At 44.1% G+C, this 26279-nt stretch overlaps 4 protein-coding genes and 1 long non-coding RNA gene across 9 annotated transcripts in view; 4 read left to right on the forward strand and 1 right to left on the reverse strand.

The window, feature by feature from the left end:
* The window catches only part of LOC135594937 (uncharacterized), a 1068-nt gene extending 21 nt beyond the window's left edge, over window positions 1-1047 (forward strand). Inside the window, exons 1-3 of the mRNA XM_065085445.1 lie at window positions 1-80; window positions 152-469; window positions 533-1047. The exon at window positions 1-80 is cut by the window's left edge and continues 21 nt beyond it. Of these exons, the coding sequence (XP_064941517.1) occupies window positions 17-80; window positions 152-469; window positions 533-717 (567 nt within the window). The 5' untranslated portion in view covers window positions 1-16 and the 3' untranslated portion in view covers window positions 718-1047. The remainder of the gene's footprint in view (window positions 81-151; window positions 470-532) is intronic.
* Window positions 1048-7248: 6201 nt separating this feature from the next.
* Window positions 7249-10564, forward strand: LOC135595355 (uncharacterized). Its single transcript, XR_010480360.1, has 2 exons — window positions 7249-7366; window positions 9611-10564. It is a non-coding gene; the product is annotated as an uncharacterized LOC135595355 (long non-coding RNA).
* A 1178-nt stretch (window positions 10565-11742) lies between these two features.
* On the forward strand, window positions 11743-16160 carry LOC135595356 (tetraspanin-19-like). Of its 2 annotated transcripts, none has more exons than XM_065086172.1 (6): window positions 11743-12174; window positions 13394-13493; window positions 14778-14858; window positions 14952-15056; window positions 15649-15783; window positions 15900-16160. In XM_065086172.1, the coding sequence occupies exons 1-5, from the start codon at window positions 12008-12010 to the stop codon at window positions 15766-15768; spliced, it is 573 nt and encodes a 190-aa protein (XP_064942244.1). In that variant the 5' UTR covers window positions 11743-12007; the 3' UTR covers window positions 15769-15783; window positions 15900-16160. The 2 variants fall into 2 exon arrangements, with proteins under 2 accessions (XP_064942244.1, XP_064942243.1); XM_065086171.1 differs by having other exon boundaries at window positions 11744-12174; window positions 15649-15762.
* A 538-nt stretch (window positions 16161-16698) lies between these two features.
* LOC104000507 (stem-specific protein TSJT1-like) lies at window positions 16699-17960 on the forward strand. The gene is made up of 4 exons (XM_009422592.3): window positions 16699-17019; window positions 17105-17348; window positions 17444-17564; window positions 17646-17960. Exons 1-4 carry the CDS (start codon window positions 16778-16780, stop codon window positions 17837-17839), a joined length of 801 nt encoding a protein of 266 aa, XP_009420867.2. The 5' UTR covers window positions 16699-16777; the 3' UTR covers window positions 17840-17960.
* A 519-nt stretch (window positions 17961-18479) lies between these two features.
* LOC135585898 (uncharacterized) lies at window positions 18480-26231 on the reverse strand. 4 transcript variants are annotated; one of them, XM_065086174.1, is made up of 10 exons: window positions 25999-26229; window positions 25841-25898; window positions 24779-24849; window positions 23358-23422; window positions 23217-23261; window positions 23059-23139; window positions 21719-21755; window positions 20825-20873; window positions 19308-19468; window positions 18480-18720 (listed from the first exon to the last, which is right to left on the reverse strand). In XM_065086174.1, exons 1-10 carry the CDS (start codon window positions 26111-26113, stop codon window positions 18677-18679), a joined length of 726 nt encoding a protein of 241 aa, XP_064942246.1. In that variant the 5' UTR covers window positions 26114-26229; the 3' UTR covers window positions 18480-18676. The 4 variants fall into 4 exon arrangements, with proteins under 4 accessions (XP_064942246.1, XP_064942245.1, XP_064942248.1 ...); XM_065086173.1 differs by having other exon boundaries at window positions 21719-21786; window positions 25999-26215; XM_065086176.1 differs by having other exon boundaries at window positions 21719-21786; window positions 25801-25898; window positions 25999-26138.
* Between the last annotated feature and the right edge of the window lie 48 nt (window positions 26232-26279).

Raw genomic sequence — 26279 nt, forward strand, 5'->3', positions numbered from 1 at the left:
CTGCCTCGGCAAAGCAATGGCCTCCTGGTCTTCCATAACGCTCGCTTTGGTGCTCATCTTCTCCATGTCGAAAGCGCAAGGTGCAAGCTCGATCTCGTCGTCACGAAACCTGCACGCAATCTACTCGATGACTTTTGGACTTGCTTCGCAGGGGCCGGCGTGGAGTGCGAGCGCTTGGACGCGAGCGCCTGCGCCTACGCGGTGTCGTCGTCGGGAATGCGCTGCGTGCTGGAGAGGAACGCCGGGGGCGCCTACGCGTGCGCCATGTCGGAGATCGGCGCCGAGGGGTTCGTCGACTGGGTCGAGACGGAAGGGTGCATCGCGGCGTGCGGCCTCGATCGGAGAACCGTCGGGATATCGTCGGACTCGTTGCTGGACGCTAACTTCCGGCGGAAGCTGTGCTCCTCGGAGTGCTTCCGTGGCTGCCCGAACGTAGTCAACCTCTACTTCAATCTCGCAGCTGGCGAAGGTACACTGCAAGCACAGCAATATCATAGCCACTTGTTGTGATCTTGACGTGTGGATTCAACAGGAGTGTTCCTTCCCACCTTATGTGAAGCACAGCGAATGAATGCTCACCGTGAGATGGCGGAGATACGAAGCAGCGGTGCGGCAGCAGTGATGGCATATGAGTGGTTTGGAGAGTCTCCTGCTTATCCTCCGAGCGACATCCCTCTCGACGTCTTCCCCCCGGCAGAATCACCCATCATGCTGTAGTTTGTGTAACATTGAGTAATTATATTGCCGCCATGGGAATCTTCTTCCCTCACGACTCTGAGCAATTGATTCCCAGGAACACCATATGCCAAGCTCTCATCTTAGAAGTATTGCTCCCATACAAAGGGATCTGAATGAATAGAGTATGGGTTGGTGATGAACAGCTTCTTATTATGAAGTCAAGACGAAGCATTTGTCTTTTTAGCCTTCAAAGGAACCCTTTGGAGCTTCCACGAAACTCGATAGAAGCTTCAAAGGAGCATCTCATGAATGCACTACGAGGTTGTTTATTGATAGAGAATGTGTAATGGTGTCACCTTTTTTTCTTACTCCTCATAGATCTAAATTGAGAATGAGTTTAGATGAATAATTCGTTGATCACAATAGTTGACAGAATACTCATAAAAAAATAAATTTTCATCAGAATATAGTTTGGGTTATGTTACGGTCAGTAACTGTTCAGCCGTGGCCTTGGGGCCATCACGGCTTGGTCCGGGTCCGGAAGGTGGTGGTCAACGGGTGTAGGAGCCCCTCGAGTCTGTTGGATCTCCGGAGGCGGTGATCTCCAAAGGCGTCGCACCTGCACAAAGGTCGGGTCGGGGTGCTCGACCCGACCCCTCCGACGATCAAGTTAGAAGAAGATGTGGAGGGGATTGTGGATGAGGCAGAAGAAGAGCCTCTGAGTGCTTTGTGTCTGAGTGAGTTCCTCCTTTTTTCTTTGCTTAGGACTCAGGGGTATTTATAGAGGAGATTTGATGTTACCTGACGTAGCTGTCTGCAAGGCGTCTAACATCACCACAGGGGTTGCGTGGGAGGCCGAGCTGCTGCAGGGTATGGAGAGCCTCGGGCAGTGTGTCGCTCAGGGGGTTGCTGCCATGGCGTGTCACATCGCCACTTTTACCCCTATCATATGCCCCCCCGAAAGGAGCTATGCGTCGGTTCTTGCATGCAAGGGGTCCGATGCATGGCTTCTTACTTCAGGTGGGCTGGTCATGCGGATCCGAGGCGTATGACGTAGGCGGGCTAGCCGCGCGGACGCGTCTTGTGCAACATGGGGCCGAGGTGCGCAACTTAGTCAGGAAGCCGAGCAGGGTTGGACTCGGGGCCGATGGAGCCGATGAGGGCCGAGGAGCACAGCGTAGGTGGGGTGACCGCGCAGGTGTGGACCCGAGATGGCGTAGAGCCGAGGGCCGAGGAGCACAACGCAGGCGGGGTGACCGCGCAGGTGTGGTGCCGGGATGGCGTAGAGCCGAGGGCCGAGGAGCACAACGCAGGCGGGGTGACCGCGCAGGAGTGCCTCGGGCATTACGCGACCGAGGAGTATGACGCAGGCGGGTGGACCGCTCTGGTGTGCCTCGGGCATTACGCGACCGAGGAGCAAGGCAGGGGCGGGCTGACCGCGCTGAAGTGCCTCGGGCATTACGCGACCGAGGAGCAAGGCTGAAGAGCCTCGGGCATTACGCGACCGAGGAGTATGACACAGGCGGGCGGACCGCTCTGGTGTGCCTCGGGCATTACGCGACCGAGGAGCAAGGCAGGGGCGGGCTGACCGCGCTGAAGTGCCTCGGGCATTACGCGACCGAGGAGTATGACGCAGGCGGGTGGACCGCTCTGGTGTGCCTCGGGCATTACGCGACCGAGGAGCAAGGCTGAAGAGCCTCGGGCATTACGCGACCGAGGAGTATGACGCAGGCGGGCGGACCGCTCTGGTGTGCCTCGGGCATTACGCGACCGAGGAGTATGACGCAGGCGGGTGGACCGCTCTGGTGTGCCTCGGGCATTACGCGACCGAGGAGCAAGGCAGGGGCGGGCTGACCGCGCTGAAGTGCCTCGGGCATTACGCGACCGAGGAGCAAGGCTGAAGAGCCTCGGGCATTACGCGACCGAGGAGTATGACACAGGCGGGCGGACCGCTCTGGTGTGCCTCGGGCATTACGCGACCGAGGAGCAAGGCAGGGGCGGGCTGACCGCGCTGAAGTGCCTCGGGCATTACGCGACCGAGGAGCAAGGCTGAAGAGCCTCGGGCATTACGCGACCGAGGAGCAAGGCAGGGGCGGGCTGACCGCGCTGAAGTGCCTCGGGGTTTATGGAGCCGAGGGGCACGATGCGGGCGTACTGGCGGCACTGGTCTGTCTCGGGAACATGGAGCCAAGGAGCACGACGCAGGCGGCTGGCGGCGCAGGTGTGGTCTCGGGCATTGCGCGACCGAGGAGCACGACGCAGGCGGGCAGACCGCGCAGGCGTGGTCGCAAGGGCCATGCGACCGAGTAGCACGACGCAGGCGGGCAGGACGCGATGACGTGGACTCGGGCACCATGCAGCCGAGGTACATGATAGAGGCGGACATGCCGCGCCGAGGTAGATCTCGGCAGTGATTGGCCGAGGTGCTCGGTGCAGGCAGGCTGCGAGGGACGTAACCCAGGTGGGCAAGGTAGTGGATATGGCCGAGGAGTTCGGCGCGAGCAGGCTGGCCGTGCAGACGTGTCTCGGGGTTTATGGAGCCGAGGGGCACGACGCGGGCGTACTGGCGGCACTGGTCTGTCTCGGGAACATGGAGCCAAGGAGCACGACGCAGGCGGCTGGCGGCGCAGGTGTGGTCTCGGGCAGTGCGCGACCGAGGAGCACGACGCAGGCGGGCAGACCGCGCAGGCGTGGTCGCAAGGGCCATGCGACCGAGTAGCACGACGCAGGCGAGCAGGATGCGAGGATGTGGACTCGGGCACCATGCAGCCGAGGTACACGATAGAGGCGGACAGGCCGCGCCGAGGTAGATCTCGGCAGTGATTGGCCGAGGTGCTCGGTGCAGGCAGGCTGCAACTGAGGTGGTGGGCTTGGCAAGCATGGAGCTGAGGGGTTCGGCGCAAGCAAGCCGCGGTCGAGGGGCGTGAACCAGGCGGATATGGCCGTGGAGTTCGGCGCAGGCAGGCTGGCCGCGCAGACGTGTCTCGGGGTTTATGGAGCCGAGGGGCACGACGCGGGCGTACTGGCGGCACTGGTCTGTCTCGGGAACATGGAGCCAAGGAGCACGACGCAGGCGGCTAGCGGCGCAGGTGTGGTCTCGGGCATTACGCGACCGAGGAGCACGACGCAGGCGGCTAGCGGCGCAGGTGTGGTCTCGGGCATTACGCGACCGAGGAGCACGACGCAGGCGGGCAAACCGCGCAGGCGTGGTCGCAAGGGCCATGCGACCGAGTAGCACGACGCAGACGGGCAGGACGCGAGGACGTGGACTCGGGCACCATGCGGCCGAGGTACACGATAGAGGCGGACAGGCCGCGCCGAGGTAGATCTCGGCAGTGATTGGCCGAGGTGCTCGGTGTAGGCGGATAGACCGCGCATGAGGCCGAGGCGCCGAGGCAGCGTGCGGGCTGCGCATGAGGCCGAGTGGCCGAGGCAGTGAGGCTGCTTGCTGGCTGCGCGTGAGGCCGAGGAGCCGAGGCAGCGAGGCAGCAAGGCAGCGTGCTACTTGCTGCGCATGGGGCTGAGGAGCCGAGGCAGCGAGGCAGCAAGGCAGTAAGGCAGCGTGCTGGCTGCGCATGAGGCCGAGTGGCCGAGGCAGCGAGGCTGCTTGCTGGCTGCGCGTGAGGCCAAGGCAGCAGCGTGTTGGCTGCGAATGAGGCCGAGTGGCCGAGGCAGCGTGTTGGCTGCGCATGAGGCCGAGGCAGCAGCGTGTTGGCTGCGCATGAGGCCGAGTGGCCGAGGCAGCGTGCTGGCTGCGCATGAGGCCGAGTGGCCAAGGCAGCGAGGCTGCTTGCTGGCTGCGCGTGAGGCCGAGGAGCCGAGGCAGCGAGGCAGCAAGGCAGTGTGCTACTTGCTGCGCATGGGGCTGAGGAGCCGAGGCAGCGTGCTGGCTGCGCATGAGGCCGAGTGGCCGAGGCAGCGCAGTGCTTGCTGCGCATGAGGCCGAGTGGCCAAGGCAGCGAGGCTGCAAGGCAGCGTGCTACTTGCTGCGCATGGGGCTGAGGAGCCGAGGCAGCGTGCTGCTTGCTGCGCATGAGGCCGAGTAGCCGAGGCAGCGAGGCAGCGTGTTGGAGTGAACATAGCTTACCTTAACAGGGTTCTTGGGGGAGAAGAAGGACGACCTCCAGTTGTTGATGAGGCCTTCATCAATGATGACGAAGCCTTCGATGTAGTTGAACCTTTCGCTCCGGTGGGCGCTGTGGAGCGAGACGAGGAGCTCCTGGTCTCTGGTGAAGGCCGCGGAGTCGAAGTACAGTACTCGGATCCATCTCACCCCGTGAGGAGCTGTCTCCAGTGCAATCCGGGCTCTGATGATGATCCCAAACTGTCCCAGACCACCGAGAACTCCATGGAACAGCTCTGAGTTCTGCTCTTCTGAGCATGTTATCAGCTCGCCCTTGCCTGTGACCATATCGAGCTCGTGGACATTGCTGATCTGAGGTCCGTGGTGAAAGTCTTGCCCGCTTGCGCCGGCGTTGGAGAGAGAGCTGCCGACCGACAAGTAGAGGTAGTCGGTCCATGACTTGGGCGCGAGGCCGCCGTTGGCTAGCGTCCAGTTCAACACATCGACCTGGAGATCACGCCCCGAGGCGTCGACATAGTACTCGCCCGTGGACGGCGAGCACGTCGGCTCCGGGCGGGGCGCGATCCGACCGCGACTCGTCTGGACCACGACGCCGTCCGGCGAGAGCGTCTGGCCCTTGATCGAGTGGCTGTGTCCCCTGGCGGAGACCGGCAACCAGCGGGCCGCGCGCGTGGGACCGAGGGGCCGACGAGGGCGGAGGCGCGCGGGGCCGAGCCGCGCGCGTGGGGGCCGAGGCGCCGAGGCGCGCAGGCTGGTCGCGCGCGTGGGGCCGACGCGCTGGGACCGGGGAGCCGAGGCGCATGGGGCCGAGCCGCGTGCGTGGGACCGACGCGCGCGGGTTGGCCGACGCGAGCGGGTTGGCCGACGCGCGCGGGCTGGTCGCGCACGTGGGACCGAGGTGACGAGGCGCGCGGGCTCGTCGCGCGCGTGGGGCCGACGCGGGCGGGTTGGCCGACGCGTGTGGGCTGGTCGCGCGCGTGGGGCCGAAGCGCTCGGGCTGGCCGCACGCGTGGGGCCGAGGGGCCGAGACGCGCGGGGCCGAGGAGCCGAGACCGTCCTCAGAAGTCGCTGCTGCTAGTGCAGGTCGGCTGCAGTGGAGCAACCAAGGAGAAGACTAACGTACCGTCATTCCGGGCCCTCCTTCTAGCGCCAAAATGTTATGGTCAGTAACTGTTCAGCCGTGGCCTTGGGGCCGTCACGGCTTGGTCCGAGTCCGGAAGGTGGTGGTCAACGGGTGTAGGAGCCCCTCGAGTCTGCTAGATCTCCAGAGGCGGTGATCTCCAAAGGCGTCGCATCTGCACAAAGGTCGGGTCGGGGTACTCGACCCGACCCCTCCGACGATCAAGTTAGAAGAAGATGTGGAGGGGATTGTGGATGAGGCAGAAGAAGAGCCTCTGAGTGCTTTGTGTCTGAGTGAGTTCCTCCTTTTTTCTTTGCTTAGGACTCAGGGGTATTTATAGAGGAGATTTGATGTTACCTGACGTAGCTGTCTGCAAGGCGTCTAACATCACCACAGGGGTTGCGTGGGAGGCCGAGCTGCTGCAGGGTATGGAGAGCCTCGGGCAGTGTGTCGCTCAGGGGGTTGCTGCCATGGCGTGTCACATCGCCACTTTTACCCCTATCAGGTTAAATCAGTCCAACATTATAGTATATTTTTTTTTAATGGAGTTATGTATTGCTACACCAAAAAACATTATAACTCCATTAAAAAAATACTCTTATTGAATACTATCATATTTTTTTAATTATCATTTATTCACAATAAATGATTATAAATAATATATATTTTTTAAATATTTAAAACTGAATTTAAGATACAATGAAAATAAATAAATTTTTATGATGCTTTATTTTGAAATATGTAAAGACCTTCATGATCATAATAAAAAATTTTATAATTAATTACTTTATAATACCTCTAAACTTATAGTTGAAAGTTAATGAAAATTTTAATTAATTGAAACTATGAAGTATTCAGTGACAAAAATACTATAAGTCCATTCAAAAATATTACAGCTAAGATTATTTTTAAATATTTTTAATAAATAAAATAATTATTTGATTTTTTTAAAATTATAGGTCTAATTTAAGGTTATGTTAAAAAAAATACTTATCATTCTTTATTTTGAAATATGTCAAATATTCTTAAAATGCTATCAGATAAAATATTTTTATCATATATATAATTAATGTTTATGAGAATTTGAATTAATTAAGAATGAATTAGGGTGTTTTTAATAGAATTACAATGTTTTTAGTTTAGTAACAAGAAATATTGAAATCTTATTTCAACCCAATTCTTTTGTGATATTTTCTGTCCCAATTAATAATATAAAAAACAAAATAAAATTATTTGGTTTCTGATTGGACAAAATCCTGTGCTATGTGAGCTCAGTACATCGCATCTGCCTCACGCGGCACGTGCGAAGTGGGTGCCTTCCCTGCTTCGCTGTTGACTATAAGTAGCAAGCGCGGCCTCATCGTTTCCGTCTCCTCCGCTCTCCTCCTCGCCGCTTCTGTTAGCGGCGACCGCGCCGATTTCTGCGATCGAGGCTCCAGGATAAGGAGATCGATCACTTCTTCCTGTTCCCTTTTCCGGTGTAGGTACGTGGATGGAGCTTCTTTAGCGGCTTTAATCGTTTGTCTTCTGTTGTCCTGTGCTCCTCGATCGAGCAGAGATTCGAGGTTTTTATGCAAAGAATTCGATGGATTCGGTATATTTCGCCCTTTTTTCTTGTACTTGTATATTATATTTCTGAGCAACAGAGTCGAAAAGGTGAAAAAGGGGGAACTTGCTTGTCAAATGCGATGTTATTCTTTTTCTCCTCTTTAAATTTTGTGAGACATGTGTTTACTCTGCTCCTGAGAGTTTTGGGATGAGTTTTATTAACCTTGGCTGTTCATGCGTCTAGGCTTGTTCGTTGTTCATGTTACTCTGCCCAAAACTTCTGATTGCATTAGGTTAGGGATTTTAACTGGTTCGAAACTCATGATCAAGTTGGGATAAAAAATAAAGAGTGTGCAAATTTCTTCTGTCTGCTGTTCTATTCCTCGGTTGGTAACATATCTGAATATATGCCTAATTTCTCTACCATTTTCTTCTACTTTTAATTCAAGAACTTATTTTGATGTCGTTATATCCGCGTGAGATGTTATCTCAACGAGATTTACTGATTTTTTTTGCTCTTTTATCCTTGATGAATTTCTTAATTCGTTTTTTTAAAGATCTGTTAGCAAATCTTCGCTTTCTTTTCTCGTGTGTGTGTGTGTGTGTGTGTGTGTGAAAATCTTCTCCTGCAATGCTTGTCAAGACCATAGACTCCATTCTAAAATCATGAAGATCTAATGTTTACCTTTCACCTTTCTGGGGCATAAGTCTTCCTCCTCCTTCCTTTTGGTGCATGTGGAAGGAATATTGATTTCCAATCACAAGTTGTTTCTTAAAGAGATAAATTGGACTGTTTGATGGATGTGTACTCTCTCTTTTGTGCATTGGACCATTTTGTTTGAAGTGGAACTGTGTTACCTACTCTACTCACCTTGGAACAGTGAATACTCTAGCCAATAATAATTTAGAGCCCAAGAAGTCATATCAGATGCTATCAATAATTTCATCCTATGTCCATTATTTCTTGTAGGAGGAATAAGAACTTTTGCCAAGTTCACTTTGATCCTTTCAACTTGCACAATACATCTAGAATTCTGCTTCACTCTGGTCATCTAAAGTGTCCCTACCAATGAATCTTGAGCTCCTTTCCATTCAAAAGTGTGTTCCTCATGATTGACAAATTAATCCAATAATATTCGCTTAAATCCTGGTTTGTTGTTATCTGTTGATCCCCCATAACTATCCTTGCATCTTGTTTGTCACCTTTTTCAAAGTGCACAGTGTTGCTAATTATTTCCTAGAGCCCGTTGACTTGGTTGGCAAGGAAGGCATATGAGGTCACCCACTAATATTGAAAGCAGCTCTATATCTTCTTCTGTCTTCATAGATTGCTTTATCTGTGTTTAGAGTACTTTTAGGATGCTGATTCTCTAACTGATATTAGATGTCGGGATCTCTGGAAGGCAAAAAAGATGCTTCTTATGCATTACTCATCTTCCTTTTCTGATGCAGTTGATATGGACACCTCTTTGCATGATAAGCTCAGATTCTACCATAAGTATAATTTTCTTTTGAACCAACCTTTGTCATGTCATTGTCATGCGTTTGTCATTTTCTTGTACCAAACCTGATCAACCTTGCATTATTTTTGCTGTTACTGGGAATGTGTACATGCATGGCATTGCCTTCCTGTGACTCATCAGTGCTCCACTCTTTCCCCATGTTTGGCTATGGCACAAAAAACACACAAGTTTGGCTCCATGCTTTACAACTTGTTTGGTCTATATGTTCCTCGCCATTCATTCCTTTGCTCATCAGCCAATAGGACATCAATCATGGATCACTTTACCGGTCCGTACCAGTGTACCGATTAGTTGTTAGTATGGTACGTATCGAGTTGTATCGAATTATACCGAGCGTACCGACACATGGTACATGGGGGCGTATCAATATATCACCCGTACTGATCTCCTATCGGACCAGTATATACCGCCCGTACTGAATAATACCGAGCGGTACGATGAACCTTGATGTCAATGTTAACTTCAATATGATGTGCAGATTTTTGTATACATTGGTTACCATCTAGAAAATTAACTGGCCAAACTTTGTCCCTGTATGTTGTTTGTGTCAAGGAACCTCATAATGTTTGCCATTGTTGGATTGTTTATTTAAAATCAAAATTTAATCATCTTTGAACCTTAATATAGTTCCTTTGTCATGTTATGTTCTGCATCCAGCTTGCATAACCAACTTACAGAAGAATTCCCAGCCTAGATGGCGGTTGAAGACATTCCCCAGGTCCACATCACTAGTGATTTCTCCTGTGACCATGAGGTGGAGAAACCTCGAGAGAAAGAACCACCAATGAAGTGCAGCACATCAGATGACTCTGATCCAGCACCAACCATGGATGGTTTCTTTGACTGCAGTATTTGTTTGGACTCTTCGGTTGATCCAGTCATCACACTTTGTGGTCATCTCTATTGTTGGCCTTGCATCTACAAGTGGATGCAAGTAGAGAGCATCTCCCATCATCAGTGTCCCGTCTGCAAGGCCCATCTCTCAGAGGACACCCTCATCCCACTCCATGGTCACGGCAGTCACAGGATCAAGAGGGACTCCGATGTCCCATGTCGGCCAACCTTTCACCTCAATCGTCATCATGTGCTCGACCATGGAGCTTCGAATACGGACGAGGATGACAATAGTCTTTATCAACCAATGCAGCAGCCGCAGTTTCATCACAATTACTACCACCAAGATCGATCTTCACCACCGATTGCACCCTTGTTTCATTCAATGACTAGGGATGTGCTTGGTGGTTTAGCTGCCTCCATTCTCCCTTGGGTGGATAGGAATCATGGACTAAACTTGTACTATGCAGAGCCATATCAGTTTGCATTGAGTGGGAACAGTGCAAGGCTTAGGAGACAGCAGATGCAGGTGGAGAACTCACTGCATGAGATATGGCTCTTCCTTTGCTGCTGTGCTTTGTTGTGTCTTCTCTTGTTTTGACTGGTCTGAGCTTTCTTCTTTCAGACATGCACATAAGTTGATTCATATGAAACTGTAAACAATGAAAATGACCACAAAACAGATAAATGCTTAATATGGTAATAAAGGCAGTGGATAAGTTGATATGTATAATATGCAGTGATTGATACTTGATAAAAATGGATGATTTGGAACCACTATTCTGTTAATATGGTTGTCACCTGGTTTATTTACTGTCATCATGTGCTCATTTTTGTTTATGATACAGAAATTATCAACTGCTAGAGAAAAAAACACACATGGATTTTAAAGATACTATGCAGAAAAAATTTAGAATTTTGTAGTTTGTAACTTAAATTTCAAGTGCACTCCTAATGTCTCAATAACAAGTCTTGGGGCAATCAGAAGTAACTATTGACTGCAATGTTCCTTAAAGACAAATGGAACTATTGCAAGCCACTGGGCACAATCCAAAACCTGCACCTCATTCTCAAATGTGTGATTCTTGTCTTGTATGACCAACAATGAAAATGTCATCATGGCAAGGAACACATCACTAGATTCATTTAGTTACTCCAGTTCATTGTCTGTAACTCATGATGCTTGGGTTCTGTTGTCATGCACAGATGTGGTGAAATTAAAATAATCATTTACATGATTTTTGCAACCATTACATCAGATATTTGCAACGCTGTAAACCCCACCTAATCCTTAGTCAAAAGAATTCAAAAACCTCCAAAGCTTATGTTTATCCATGCTTGAAGGTAAGGTTATCAGATATCATCAATCACAATTGTGTTGTACTACCATCACAGAAATAATAACCGGATGTGATGTCCCAACCATCTGAAATGGACTATAAATGCAATGCATTTAATATTCAAAAGTATCAATCAACGTATGTTTATGAGTACAATCATAGACTGGAGAATTGTATCTGTGTTTGGGCCCAAGTCATTGGATACCATTCCAAGCCTTCCACGAACTCTCTGGAATGTGGCGGGTATGACAACAGGGTATAGGACGACCTCGAGTCGCGACTTGATTCCCTACCTAACGCCTTTGAAAAGACCGTCCCTTGTCTCCCGTCGACGATCTTAGGCACGACTCGGGGCGCCTGCAGATATCCCGTTCCCACTTGACCGTCGATCGCCATCAGATCTTTGATGAGCGGCTCCGATCTGTGCAGGCTTGAGCAGTCCCCGTCCTCGTCACTCTCTCCGAACCCTTTTCCGGGCTTAAGGATGTCAGCTTTCTTTTTTCTTACCCGTTACGTCTAACATGCTTTGCATCGCGCACGAAATTTATGAGTGTGGGACCCATCGTAAGGCCAATAATAAGATAGGTAGGTCAGAAAGTAAGATATGAAACGTAGCAAAGTGTGTTTGGAGGAGATGCGAGCCCTCGCGACCACTGCACGGTAGAAGACCAGTCGAAGACGAGATTGGAATGAATAGAGTGGGACGAGATAACGCATCCCCTTCTGCGCATCACCGAGAAATCTCCTCCTCTTCTTGTTTCAATCGGTTCTTTCGGTGGGTTCGTCCTCTTCTCTCGCGTAAAAGGTTCGATTCGGGGTGCTAGGTTTCCGTTCTTCTTCACATTCGGGTCGTTGGAGGAGGAGGAGGGAGGGAGGGAGCATGGGTTGGTGGGTGAGGAGTTGCCTGCAGTCGGTGCTGAAGATGGTGAACTCGATGATCGGGTTGACGGGGATGGGAATGATCCTCTACGCTCTGTGGATGCTTCGCTCGTGGTACAAGCACCTGGATGGTACCTCCTTCGGAGTCTCCGGTTCCACGCCTCCATGGTTTGACTCGCTTCTCCTGATTTCCTCTGGCCCTTTCTTGTTCGTCTTATATGTATCCTTTCAAGTGTTTCGCCAAGATGCGATTTTGGATTGCCGTTTGGATGTTTGTCGATTTGGTGAGTGACTTTTGATGGTAAAGGTGAAAGATTCACATCGTTGAGCTTCTAATTTACTTGGAATCAAGTACTCTATGTACTTACTCTTTTAGGTTCATTCACGGATTCACGGTGAGTGAGCTATGCTCTATTGGATGTGACTGTAATTACTGCTTTAGCTAAAACATTAAAATAGGGAAGGATATTTTAGAAAGAATTCAAGGGGTGGAGTCTTGGTGCTTCAGATGGTGATGGGGGACCAGGGAGCAAAGAATATTTTATTTCATTTTTTAATCGAAAATGAATTTGTTTAATTTCTTCATTTGACAAGACTACTAGGCTATCAATTTTGCTTGAAGTAGGAGACCACTGATTTAAGCATATTCTGGAATCAGACTGGAACAACACCGGACTTCTATCCTGTCTTTTGGCTAGTTGGGGTTATGGGCATTGCCTTTGTTTTAAGCAGATTATAGGATTTGAATGGAAAGATGATGTTGTTTGTAAGTACCTAATGTTAATATTGCATTTTTGTTTATTCCTTCTATTCCTAATTTGTATTGATGACTCCTACCCGTTCATCTGCCTCAGGTAACTATCACCTCATTCGTTTGTATCACATTGAACTGCTACCTCATCCACTAGACGGGATGAGGAGTTCAGATAGGATTCCATTAGAGATTGATCTATATATAATTTTTCTTACTCTTATGTTTGTTACTCTATGCATCTTTTGTTGGTTGCTCTCAGGAAATGTGGCCTAGATTAGCAGATATTCTGATAATGGTGACTACATTTCACAGATTGATAAAAGGTTATCATGCCAAACAAGTAGAGGAGTTTCCATCATGGTGCATCTTGTTTCCAGATGATACAACACTGAAAAAATTTTCAACAATATTTTTCGTGTGGATAATTTTATTCATCTTGTGATGCATCAAACTATATTCTGCGGAGGTGGCAAAACTATTTTATTTTTTACAACGGACATTTTATGTGGAACACTTGGCGCTTAGATAATTCTGATATTGAAGCTCTTTTACTTCAATATAAACTATCCATTTCATTTATATCCGTCTGATATAATTGCGACAACATTGAATCAGATGTCCTTGGGTGTGCAGGTTCATTTACACTTTTCTTGGACTAGGCATCTCCCTTTGTTTGATAACATGCGTGGGTCACATCGCTGCTGAAACAGCTAACAGTTATTGTCTTTCTTGTGTATCCTTTTGCAAAGTGAGATCAGACTTCTCTTTTCTTAGATTATTCTTGAATTGTTTGTGTTTCTTGATGAATGAAATATTGCTGTCATGATTATCATTTCTATCAAGTTTTAGAGAATCTTAAGCTTCCAAAAGAGTTCTTTGTTGTCATGAATTTAGGCATATTGTATATATTAGTTCCTCGAGTAAATTTGACTGCATAAAAAATTAATTTGGATTTTTTGAGTTGTCTTTTGATCTACATCTAGCTTCGCTAAACCTTGTAAAAACCTTGTTTTTTGTATTTGTTGCATCATTTTCTATATGAGAGGATGAAAAATTAGACACTATGGCTTACCTTTTCTATGATAATGACACTGACATATCACACACATTTTAATACTTCTCGTCTTATTGGGAACTCAAGCAGAAGTAACAAGAGAGAAGGACGAGAATGAGACGTTCACTAGAGATAATAAGGGAGAGAAAGTGGAAATATTATTTTTGTGACCACTATTGCAAGTATATATTTTCTTGGTCCATTCCTTTAATATTTTCATTATATCACATGTTGGAGGTTCTAGAAAGGTCCTTCATTGTGCTCTTTAGTGGCTTAATTTTTCACACTTTTGATCCCATTTAGAATCTATTACCAAGATATTTCTCTATGGCTGTGTGGATTGTCTTTCTTCTCTCTCAGTATCTCACGTCCATTTCTGTACATCCCCATAGTGAAATGGCAATTCCATTTCACAAGTGCAACCGAATTTCATTGTTCTTGTACTCTGTACCTGCATCAGTATTTCTGCAAAACTGTACTTACATTAATATCATTTAATTTTTTCTATATGTTCATCTACTTAGTGTTCGGAGAGCTTTATTATCCTGTAATGACTCATTCCTTTCTGCTCTATATGTTTTGTAACATTTAAACATATTGAATAATGCAAATGTCCAATATTTTGACAATTTTTAAAAATTGGAGATCATGATTCCTCGATTTCAGGTAGCTGTGGATGCCGATTCCTTCAATATCCTCATTTACCCCTCTGGCATACTGTTAGCCTGACCTGTTAAGAGTTTTACAGCCTTCTAGGTATTAAAAGCACAAAGTGCAAATATTGCATAATTAAAGTGTATGAGTTCTGTAGCCAAATTTAGACAGTATTTCTTGATCTAGCACTAAGTTGATTTTTTCATGATATCTGTCCTCAGAATCTTGACAAATGCCAGAATCATCCAGTAATTTGATATTTTAATTAGCTTATCACCTCTTTCTTGTTAACCTTAATCAGCAGCACAGTACATGGTATTTGTCTTTCTATTTATTACATTGGAGGCTGCAATTACTGCATTTATATTTCTGAACAGAGACTGGGAGGAGGTAGGAATCTGCTTGAACGTCTGTCTATTACCAATAAATTTATTCTTTTAGGTGTGTTTTACATATATTGTCTGATTCCATGCTCTGCATCAGGATTTTCCTGAGGATCCAACGGGAGAGTTCAATGAATTAAAGAATTTCGTGAAATCAAATTTTGAAATGTGTGAATGGATAGGTTTGTTGGTTGTGGCTACACAGGTTAGTGTTTTGTTTCTATTTGCCCTTCTTGTTAAAATGCAAATCCTGAGCTCTGAAAATTGCATATCAGAAGATTATCTTATATTTTCCGGTATGAGTTATGCCAATATTTATCTCTTTTTTGATGTGTGAGCGGACAATGTCAAATTTGGATCAGAGACACATATCTTACATCCAGTAGAGTCCGGCTAATGAATCCCATTTTGGAATCTATAAGCTCATGCTAGGTTCACATTCAGGGTGGGTCTTAATGTTATTAGGGTCTATTTGTCTGGTTATCCACAAGTGACATGGGTGAAGTTTTCTTCACGGTTGGTGCAATGAGACTTGTTCTTTCGTCCTTATTGTAGATTCTGTTTTTGATTTTTGCTAGAAATACACCTTTTGCTGGATCTTGATACATTATCCATCTTTTGTGAGCTTCTTCTGGATAGTAGGGTTTCAGTGATAGTTTGGGGTTAGGCCTTCATATTGTGCAATCTTGGAGTGCTTCATGATTGTTGTCTTTGCCATCGCTCTTCAACATATATTCTAAAATGGAAGTGCTTTTAGTCATGTTATATCAAAATGACACTTTGCCGTCAATTTGTAGGCATTATCTATCTTCGCGGCAATGGTGCTTAGGGCACTTGGACCCGACAGTGGAACTGATTGCGACAGCGATGACGACGCCATACCTGCTAGGCTGCCCCTTCTGAGAAACCAGGTTTAGCAAACTCATAGGAAGGTTAACCGCAGCTTGTTTCCGACGAATTCTCGGAACATAAGAATCTATCTCCGTGCTTTTCCGATCCGTTTCCCTGACATCTTTTTTTTTTTTTTCTTTTGTGCTTATTTTCGCAGGTCAATCGATGAAACCTTTTTCGGATTACCATGTGCATCCCATCCAAAAGAATATTATATTTTGGATTAGGGTTGTATCTCAGTGCTATTATACTGCTGCCTGTACCATTTATGTGGGAGTGATCCAAACTACTGTAACTGTTGTTAGAATTGCGATACCAACGCATGACTCTTCTTGACACCCGTTGCTGACACTGTGATAGTTGTAATGACCATCTGATACATTATTGGTACAGAAAATACAAAAAGGTCACTTTCTTCCTTATTGCTTCACTGTTGCGATTTCTTTGGGTTGACCTGATCGTGGAGATGATGGAGACATAACAGGCTGTAGAAGTTGACAGTCGCAGAGATTCTTGTAATAGAATTCAGGGGATTTCTTCTCTGTTCTTTTGGCATTCTCAAGCTTCGACTTGGACAGTCAGCGATCTTATCCACAGCTTGACGTGCCATCCCACGTGGAGTTTTGCCTTTGGCACGTGACGTGCACACACATCTACGTCACATTGGAGCGGGTGCTTATTATTTCATTTTCGACGCGCGTGATTGTCCGCTGCTGCACATCGCACACACTGTGATAGATGGGGCCCACGAACACACGAGATCGGGGTGAGTCGGTTGAATCAACGTGGGGTTTCTCGTGGACTTTCTGCGTCGACAGCAGATGCGTCCGACGCCGTGGCAGCTTATCCGAAGGCCTTGGCGTGGCGCCGCGTCATCGGATAAGCTCCCCTAACATGCGCGCTCACCACCCAACTGACGTCGGACTTATTTAAGGCCCCGCTTCGTCCCCTCTACGAGACTCCATTACCATCCTTTCTTCATCTGTTGTACTTTCCTCGCTTCAGAAGCATTCCGCAAACTCGACAAAGGAGAAGATGTTGGCTATATTCCACAAAACGGTCGCCCACCCTCCTCAGGAGCTCGGCTGCTCCGAGTCCACCTCCACTGTCCCTCCCATGCCCGGCTACAGCCGGCGGCAACCCAAGAACCCCGACGAGATCCTCAGGGACTTCCACTCCGCCCACCCCGCCCACGCCTTCTGTGCCACCTTCAGCGGCGGCGCCGCCCTCGCCTGCCTCGGCCCCCGCGCCCCGCCTCCCTCCCTCCTCCACCGGAGGTGCGCACTTCTCTCAATTCGCATCGTAGAAGAAGAGTACGTACTTGTGTATACGTTAAGCCTAACATCGTCGGTGCCGCTGCAGGTGGTTCTGTAGCTTTGATGAAGTATACTGCATGTTCGTAGGGAGCCTCGACAATCTGAGCTCCCTCGTCAGGCAGTACGGGCTCTGCGGCAAGTCCACCAACGAGGCGCTGTTGGTGATCGAGGCCTACCGGACGCTGCGCGACCGCGGGCCGTACCCGGCCGACCAGGTCGTGAAGGACCTCGGCGGTAGCTTCGCCTTCGTCGTCTACGACAACAAGACCGGCGCCGTCTTCGCGGCCCTGGTACGTACACCCCCCGCCACATGTAGCTATCGATCCATCTCGATCAGGGATTTGAGTTCTCATTCTTGTTCCGCCTGCCATCGTCGTTGACACAGAGCTCGGACGGCGGCGTGCCACTGCACTGGGGCATCGCGGCGGATGGCTCCGTGGTGATCTGTGACGACAGGGAGATCATGAAGGGAAGCTGCGGCAAGTCTTATGCTCCGTTCCCAGCAGGTACGGTCGATATCTGCCACTTTACCCTCTTGGTTTGAAGTGATGGAATAGGTGACATAATGAATGGGTGTCATGGTCCAGGGTGCATGTTCCACAGTGAGGGAGGGTTGAGGAGCTTCGAGCACCCGACGAAGAAGATGCAGGCGATGCCGAGGGTGGACAGCGAGGGAATGATGTGCGGCGCCAGCTTCAAGGTGGACGCCTTCTCGAAGATCGCCACCATGCCCCGGGTGGGCAGCGCCGCCAACTGGACCTCGTGGGATGACTCCTACTGAACCCAATTGCAGATCTGAGCTGTTCCTCTATGGAGACCTGTTATCCTTGTTCCAGTTTCAAAGCATGCAACTAAAAGTTCAATCAATAAATAAGTTTCATCACTGATGAGACTCTCATGAATGTTTGGTGAGTAAGCTTGTAATTTGCCTAATGAATTTAAAGCAAGTCAGCTAAATTAAAAGAGAAGATTTATCAGCAAAAATAGAACGTTCTGTTTATCATCACAAAACATCCTATTTTTATTTTAAATAAATCCTGCCTTTAAAACGAGGGGGTAGAAATAATATCATGATAATAAATTACAAGAGGGAATCTCTTGTGGTCGAATCTGATGCATTGCAGAGATCGTTCTCAAAATCCTGAATTTAAAGAAAGAATCATCTTGGCATTTAATTATATGTGCGTAAAGAGAATTTTGAGCTTAGCTCATTGTTTCCGAGCTGTAAATATTCTCTCACGACTTTCTCGGGCAATCACAGTACCAAACTGGAATGATACGTTTAGAGGAGGAATGACTGGGCAAAGGACCTGATTAATATTTTATGCCCGAGGAGCAATGATGGTAATTAACTTTCTTTTTTCGGAAAAAAATGTCTACGCCAGATTCTTACAAAGAAGTGACAAGTTTGACCGGAAGAAGAACAAATAGACAATAATGCAACTGAACATTGGATATGATACAGAGGTCAAAATCCATTTAAAGCTCCAAAAATATTACAAGGCATTATTAGTCTCTCGGCATGACAGGAGTGCTCACCATATATAGAGGATCTGAAAGGAAGCAAATCACCTCGTGGGTGTCCTTCACTCCAAGTCAATAATCTTCTGCAGCGTATTCATGTAGGTGTAACTGGAGAAGAGCACAAATAACTTCCTAAACCTGCAAGAACATCCCAATCGTATACCCAAAGAAAGGAAAGTACATCATTGATGCTGGAGCATAAACATATCATGCATGCATACTACATGGCTCGAAGAAATTCAATCGTTACACCAACATTGAAAACCCAAAACTAGCACTCACAAGGGATCACCCCGTTACGAGAGAATATAGATATGTCCAATAACACGTTTTTGAATACGATCATATTAGTTTAATGAATTTCTTAGATAAAAGAAAACAAAAGAAACACCCAATCATTTGCTGATGCTTATACTTAACCACTATGCATGATACTAAACGAAGGTGCCTTTTAGTGCAGATGATGATAGTTGTATTCAACCATTGATGCTGGTTATCTATTCTAGTTGCTTTCTTACACAATTTGATGACAACGTCAAATATAATGAAACATATATATACTTGTCAACCTAGAACAATATCTAGCATGGTGAAATATTGAGATAATTGTGCACGTAGATTTTCATACATTTAAGTATACATGAATCCCGTTGGTCATAGACACAATGTTCAGCAGCAAAATGCAGATTTGACAAAGAGGTGCAAGCTCTATCATGGATACATACCAAACCCATTGGCTTTGGTGCTCAGCCATTGCAAGATAACTTTTGGATGGACGATTGTTGAGTAAACAATAGATTTGTGTCTGTCGATAATATGAAGATGAAACAATCGATAACCACACATCCAAAGGGCCAGTATATTTGCGAAAAATGCTTCGGCTGACCTGAAATAATGAAATAATAATTAAAATGATTAACCGAAAGCAATTTTAGCCTTAGAAAGCCAAGTATAGAGAGTTCGTGACAACAATAAGACTTAAATATTTCGTCCATCAGCTTGAAACTCAAAAATAACAAGATGTAAAAGAAATTCTAACAAGACAAATTAGCTCAGAGCAATGCTACAATCTACATGGAACACACTGGTTATTTAGAAAGTTAGAAGCTGTCTGGAAAATTTTTAAAGCATTCAAATGCATTTTTTGTTCATATAAAACCTAAATTTTCAAAAAATTTGACAAGATAAGAAGGATTTAGATATTGGTCCACACCAAAACACAGATAAATTACCGAACCACCATGGCAATTCAGCATTACTTTAGTATATTCAGTATACCATGTAGTGATGTTGGATTGGATTGGTAAACATTTCTCAATATGCTTGGTTTTTTGCTATTTGAAACCTTGCTAGATTGTCAAACATGTCATAAAACATATAGTTGCATGCGACTATTGACAATAATAGAATAGTGCATATTGGAGCCCCACCAAATGGCATACAAATATGAAATACACCACATATTTATAAATTGGGGCCTATATTACACAACGATTGGATAAAACAAATGTTTTCTTTCACAGGCTGATAGGGAAACTGTTTAGTCAGATCATTTCAAAAAGGCAAATAAGCAAAGTAAAAAAGATTGAATTACTTCAATTAGATAACTTGCTACCACAAAGTAAATAATACACATTTCTTATCTATATTAAACAATGTACTAAAAATATTTTAACTCCACAGCATGAAATATTATACATATAATTCCTGTTGTACTTATGGGTTTCTAGACTTGTATGTCAATCAATATAATCAGTAATGTGATTTCTAGAAAACCCTTGCACCAACATACTTAAAGCATAAAGGAAAATCACCTCAAGCATGTTGTAAATAGTACACTAATTGTTTAATTTCAACTTATTCACTAACTGATGTTAGCCAGGTAATTCTCATTTAAATATTACTTTCAAGTTTCTACACAAATAAATAACAAGAAAAGGTTATTATCAGAACAAAGAAGCATCCACATGACACGGTTCAATCATGACAAACTAATAAGCAGGTAGCAAGACATTCAACATGACGAAACTCTGTACATCACTTGCTAAAAGACAACTGCATCGAATGGATTTCTCCATAACGACAGATGCACATATAAGAGGGAAAAAAAGAGGTTTTATTGATCTAAAAGCTGAAATACACAATCTGGTAACAAAATTATTTTAATGGAGTCTAGTATGTGCAAATTGGAAAAAATAGATATTATTAATATAGTTCATTGGCATTTATGAAAGAATCTTACAAGTTCCCAGGCCTCAAATTTCCTTTGCTTATTGGCAGATAGGAGCATGCTGTTCACAGAAGAAAAGGTAATCATTAAAACTATCACACAATTCCATGTTGTGTATGTTGGTAGCTGAGGAAATATATACTGTAGCTATGTAAGCAAGTCATTATGGGGCTCAGTGGCATGAGCAGAGAAACCACTGCAGTAATCATGCAGAGAAATAGTGCATTCGAAACCTCAATTAGTAGCATAGAAATATTCATCATATTTTTTAGTTCCATAATCTTCTACAATATACTATATAAAGATTTCTAATTTAACATAACTTCATTTGAAGCTTAACTGAAGAAAAACTGAAGTTCTACTTAGTTTTCTAATCATGAAAACTCTCACACTGGAGAATAAGACAGAGTGGCTACAAATCAATGACTACTCTGTCATTAATAAGAGAAGGCAAATAAATAAAATTCAAAGAATCACATTGTCGTTTGCTACTTGTACAGAAGAGATGATACTAATCATTTACACAAAACATTTTGAAAGCACCATCCCGCTGAAGTTTTAACATGTCTGGGTGCAGACGATGCCAAACCATTTAACTCATTGACCTTTTGTGTAGTAATAATACATAAGCCAGATTATCACATAAGGAGAAACATTAATTATATCAAATATATGATACAGTCCAGTGACGACACAAGAAAAGAGTGTATTATTTCTTGGCACAGAAAATGTTTAACAATCATATTAAGGGGATTAATACCATGCATGTAGCAAGACAGGCAATGAAGAATATATGTTTTCCTCAGATAGAAAATAGTTTCTCTAACTATAATAACACCACATGTTCCAATAATAAAGTAAAAAACTTTGCTAATAAGCAACTTTTAACTAAGTAAAACAACTAACCGAATTCCATGATGAACATCACGGTGATTTGGATGACCTGACACTCCAAAATCATCAAACGTAATCAGCTAAAAGAGAGAAAAAAAAAGAAGAAATTAGGCATACGATACACATCAATGTCATTCAAAATGAAATGAAAAAAAAAACAAGCATGCCATCCTAATTGCATGCAGCTTAACCAATGTAATTGAAACTCTTTTGCCACAGGTTCAACAGATTGGTATAAAGAGCAATATCTTGCTTAGGCTCACATCATAGAAAGCATTCACATGTTGTTGTGGATAATACCAACATTAAGAAGTCTTTTCACTGTTTAAATGATTCAAGCAAGAGACTCTCATATAAGAAGTAAGATTCTTTGATTACAAGTAAATATAGTCTCTGGAGTGCCTTATGACTACTTAATATGATAGCATCATTTGTTAATTTATCATCAGGATATGTACTCAACTTTTGCCCCGCCATAATATTTAAACCAATCTAAGTTGCAATCCAGCAGCTCCTATCTTTCATACCTTTAAAATGGTTATTAAAGCTACAACAGAACTTTGGAAAAGATAATTTTTCAACTCAAGACAAGAAAAACAAAGGTGAATCTTTCTCCTATCTAAGTTTGTCTTCGCTAGGAATTTGGAATCAGAATATAATGTTAGATGGCTGTAAATTTCGCTGAGGCTGAGCTACTACCATGCCTTTTCAGCTTTGAATCGTGCTCTTTAGACAACCCAGTACTTGATTATATTTTGTTAATGAATGATAATAATAGTACTGCAACTCTAGACCTCCTGAGACCATAACACTTGCAAACAAATAGAGAAAATTCTTACTAATGATGATGGTATCACTTCCCTTGGAGCCAGTATTTATGGGTCCTGCCAGAGTCTCCAATAGTGTTTTCATCTGCTAATTAAAGCTTGAAGAAAGTAGTTTGGTTTTATGGTACATTTGTTTCATTTGACTTCTAATGTGACCCTTGGACATGAGCCAATTTATGATTCAGAGTGTGTCAAGCTCCATCTTCGAGTAAAATTTTTCAGAGGGGCTTATGGAGGATACTCAAAATTGTTAAAGTACAAATATATAGAAATAGAATCAGCTGGTCTCCTGAAGCTGATTGGGTCAAGTTATTTTTTGGTCGAATCAGCAAAAACTCAGCATTAAAAGGAATGTCTAGTCCGATTCATATCAAAATTATCTAGATTTTGAAAGAGTATATTACAACAAGAGAAAGTTAATGCACCATTTTTTAAGTGTGAACACATTATCTTAAAAAGGAATATAAATACAGAAAAGGAACGAAAAAATCTACGTTGTGCTAGTTCACAAAAAATAGACCTTACTGAGTCAATATCCCGCACTTTAATTTCATCTTCAATAAGTCTTGCCAATAGTTCATGGTCCCAAGTGTTCTTGAATCCATCCTGATAGGATCAAACAATTCAAGGACAAAATACTATTACGTGATATTTGACAAGCTTTGGTGTGCTATATGTACTACCTGCAAACAGGGATGGTCCAGGACCTTTACTTGTTGTAGTGGAATCTGCAGGTGAATGGTCCAAAAAGCAATAACACCAGGGAATAAATAAACTATCAAAGATTTTTCAAATCAAATTTACAGGAAAATTGGCAAAATCACCTTTAATATAGCACATGCCCTGTAAATTTCTTCTTTACGATTATTTCCAACACCTTCGGCATTACCTATAAAAGATCGAGTTTGTTTTAAAAATCCTTCTGATAGAATAATTTTTCTTATATACAAATAACATCATCAGCTATCTTCCTTCTCAGTATATGACAGGATAGGTTGATATCATGACATCAGGTTTATGTTGCCTATCTAATTCACTGACATGGGACAAAAATATGCAGGGATATTGACTTAAAAAATTCAAATAATATTGATAAACAAGACTGTGAAAGTCAATATATTTCTTTTTTGCCCATGTAGCTAAAACGAAAATGGTTTCATCAGCACAGCGTGAATTAGGTTAGCACCCATGTAACAAGTTTTATCAGGTTCATTTTCAGCTTGCCTATATCCACCTTAGTTAAATCTAATCGTATCCTATCATGAAATAAATTGGTTACAATTATAAAGCTAATTTTATTTGACAACTATCTGGTACAATTCCCAACAAAACTATAAGCTCTTATAAGGAAAAAAATCATTTACACAGTCAAAGACAACCTTCTGATTACCATCAACCTGTGGAACGATTAACCTCTAATTCTGATTGCTAAATATACAAAAGAAAATGCCATCAAAACAGAATGCCAGACTAGCTAAGTCAAAAATAATGTAAACCAGTAAATCTTGGAATTGGATTCAGCTCTCTATTTGACAATGTTTAAAGTCTGAAACAAAGACAAGGAACATGCTCTCATAGGATCAAGCAGTTTGAACTTCTTGTAGGTAACTAAAATGTTTCAGAAAATGGCGCCAAGATTTGATTGGGTCTGTAGGATCTGGCTTGAGTCCCCTATTGAGCCACAATTTCAAACAATTTGATCCTAGGTACTTAATAATCACAACAAGAGTGATAAACCTATCCCCCCTCCCTACTTTCTAATCACAATCCCTATCCTAGGTACTTAATAATCACAGCCAGTTCTCCCACTTTAGAAGAAAGTACAAACTAGTGGCTCTCTTAACATGATTAATTATCATTGTTTACATGGTAAATTACCACTGCAATTTTTCTTTTAAATCCCACATTTCCTCTTTATTAAACAAAATCATCCTTTTTCACCTTTTACATTCCACATTTTGTCTACACTCATATGAACTTTCCCTCTTTTCCATTGCAATGTACAATTTCCACTATCACTAATTTTAATTTTTAAAGTCTAGGTTTAAAGTATAATTTTATAAACTTTGCATGAATTTTCACATATTCTCGTTCTCCTACTAAGAAGAAACTATAATAAACCATCCACTTCTACATATAAACTGACAGTTATTTCCTTTGTAAAAGTATGCATTAGCAATTGTTGACCATCAAACATGAAAAAAAATTCACACTACCCTGCAAAGTGAATTCAAGTATTTCATACCAGTTGAGATGCACAAAATATGAATATTATGTCCTTCTGAATTCAAGAAAAGAATTGTTGGGGCAAAAAACCTGCACAAATTACTCAAAGGGTGTTAATCTAAATATTACATGAATATATTACAAAAAAACAAGACGTTTAAATCAGAATTTTCATATGGCATTGTGTTTCCTATCAAGTCAGCACAAAAGTGAAGCATGATATTGTAATTTTGCATTGAAAGACAGAAGAGGAAGTAGGAAACAATTCAGAGATGGTAGTTATATCAAATATTTTGGTCATTAAAGTTCATAAGGTGCAGAAATGGTCATTAATTATCTAACTTTAATGCAACTTAGTCTGTCACAGAAAATGTATTGTGGAAGGTTCTCCAAACAAGTTAAGAATATGGAATTTAGAGAAGGAGACATAAAAATTATAGTAAAACAGAGAATATGGAATTTAGAGAAGTAGACATAAAAATTATAGTAAAACAGATTGAAAAAAATATCTTCCAAAAGAATCTTCAAATGCATAGAGAAGTAATAATACTCAGACAACATTTACATCTCATCTTACTACCTGGAAAATAAATGATCATCTAGATGTGCCCTAGCATCTATAACAACTAATTCTGGAAAAAATCTACAATGATTGATCATCGGGATGGGCGATAACCAACAATAGCCTTGTGTGCCCTAAACTAAATATTATCAACAATGTTAAGCCTTGTTTATTTCGTGGTTTAACTCAAAATGAACATGCTATCAATAGATAGCAGTCTTCAGATTCGAATGAAAAGTCACACCAAACATCAACCATCTTGAGATTCTAAATCATGAGATTGTCCTAAAGATTAAGCAACTAGATGTTTTCTTTTCATTTCTTTTCCTTTAAGGCCACATCCAAATCACAACCCAACCCAACACCATAATCGTCTTAGATAACATAACGAGAAAAAAGAATTCGGACTTGCATTCAAACCAAGAAACCTACAGAACAAGATAAATGTTTCATTATCTAATCAAGGAGAAGGGAAATACATCGGTTCCTCTTCGGAATACTCCATGAACTACGGCTTACATCGATTCGTCATCGGGATGGGCAATAACCAACAGGACATTCCTCTTCTTGCCGGATCCTATCACAGACGAGTGATTCGAAACAAACAAAGAGACCAACCATAAGGTTTCGCCGATGGATGAAGAAATAACAGGCAGATCGATCGGGGCGGAACTCACCAGTACGGAAGAACGGAGGATTCGAAGGAACGCAAGAAGAAGAAGACAGGATTCTCGACAAAGATATCACCCAGAACGAGATCGACACAGCAATGGCCGCCAAGAACCAGGCCATGTCTCCGATCGGACTTCAAACCCTCGAGATGGGAGCAGGGGTCCAAGACGACGGAGAAAGCGGGGGCTTCCAGGCTTCGCTGTAGATGGATCGGGTCGGTCTCGTAACCTCACTTCCAACCCCGTTCGTTATCGGAGCTCCGAATCCTCCCCGAGCGGCAAAGCTC

The sequence above is a fragment of the Musa acuminata genome, chromosome BXJ1-10, assembly GCF_036884655.1.
Source record: "Musa acuminata AAA Group cultivar baxijiao chromosome BXJ1-10, Cavendish_Baxijiao_AAA, whole genome shotgun sequence".
Lineage (NCBI taxonomy): Eukaryota > Viridiplantae > Streptophyta > Magnoliopsida > Zingiberales > Musaceae > Musa > Musa acuminata.

What these genes read in the sequence shown, in the direction of transcription:
- LOC104000507 (XM_009422592.3), top strand. Translation starts at nt 16,778, where the DNA reads ATGTTGGCTATATTCCACAAAACGGTCGCCCACCCTCCTCAGGAGCTC. An exon ending in CCCTCCCTCCTCCACCGGAG is followed by an intron (nt 17,020 to 17,104) that starts GTGCGCACTTCT and finishes GTGCCGCTGCAG; the next exon opens with GTGGTTCTGTAGCTTTGATG. An exon ending in TTATGCTCCGTTCCCAGCAG is followed by an intron (nt 17,565 to 17,645) that starts GTACGGTCGATA and finishes GTCATGGTCCAG; the next exon opens with GGTGCATGTTCCACAGTGAG.
- LOC135585898 (XM_065086173.1), bottom strand. Translation starts at nt 26,113, where the DNA reads ATGGCCTGGTTCTTGGCGGCCATTGCTGTGTCGATCTCGTTCTGGGTG. An exon ending in TCCTCCGTTCTTCCGTACTG is followed by an intron (nt 25,899 to 25,998) that starts GTGAGTTCCGCC and finishes CGTCTGTGATAG; the next exon opens with GATCCGGCAAGAAGAGGAAT. An exon ending in TATTTTGTGCATCTCAACTG is followed by an intron (nt 23,423 to 24,778) that starts GTATGAAATACT and finishes GATCTTTTATAG; the next exon opens with GTAATGCCGAAGGTGTTGGA.
- LOC135595356 (XM_065086171.1), top strand. Translation starts at nt 12,008, where the DNA reads ATGGGTTGGTGGGTGAGGAGTTGCCTGCAGTCGGTGCTGAAGATGGTG. An exon ending in TGAACAGAGACTGGGAGGAG is followed by an intron (nt 14,859 to 14,951) that starts GTAGGAATCTGC and finishes GCTCTGCATCAG; the next exon opens with GATTTTCCTGAGGATCCAAC. An exon ending in TGTTGGTTGTGGCTACACAG is followed by an intron (nt 15,057 to 15,648) that starts GTTAGTGTTTTG and finishes GTCAATTTGTAG; the next exon opens with GCATTATCTATCTTCGCGGC.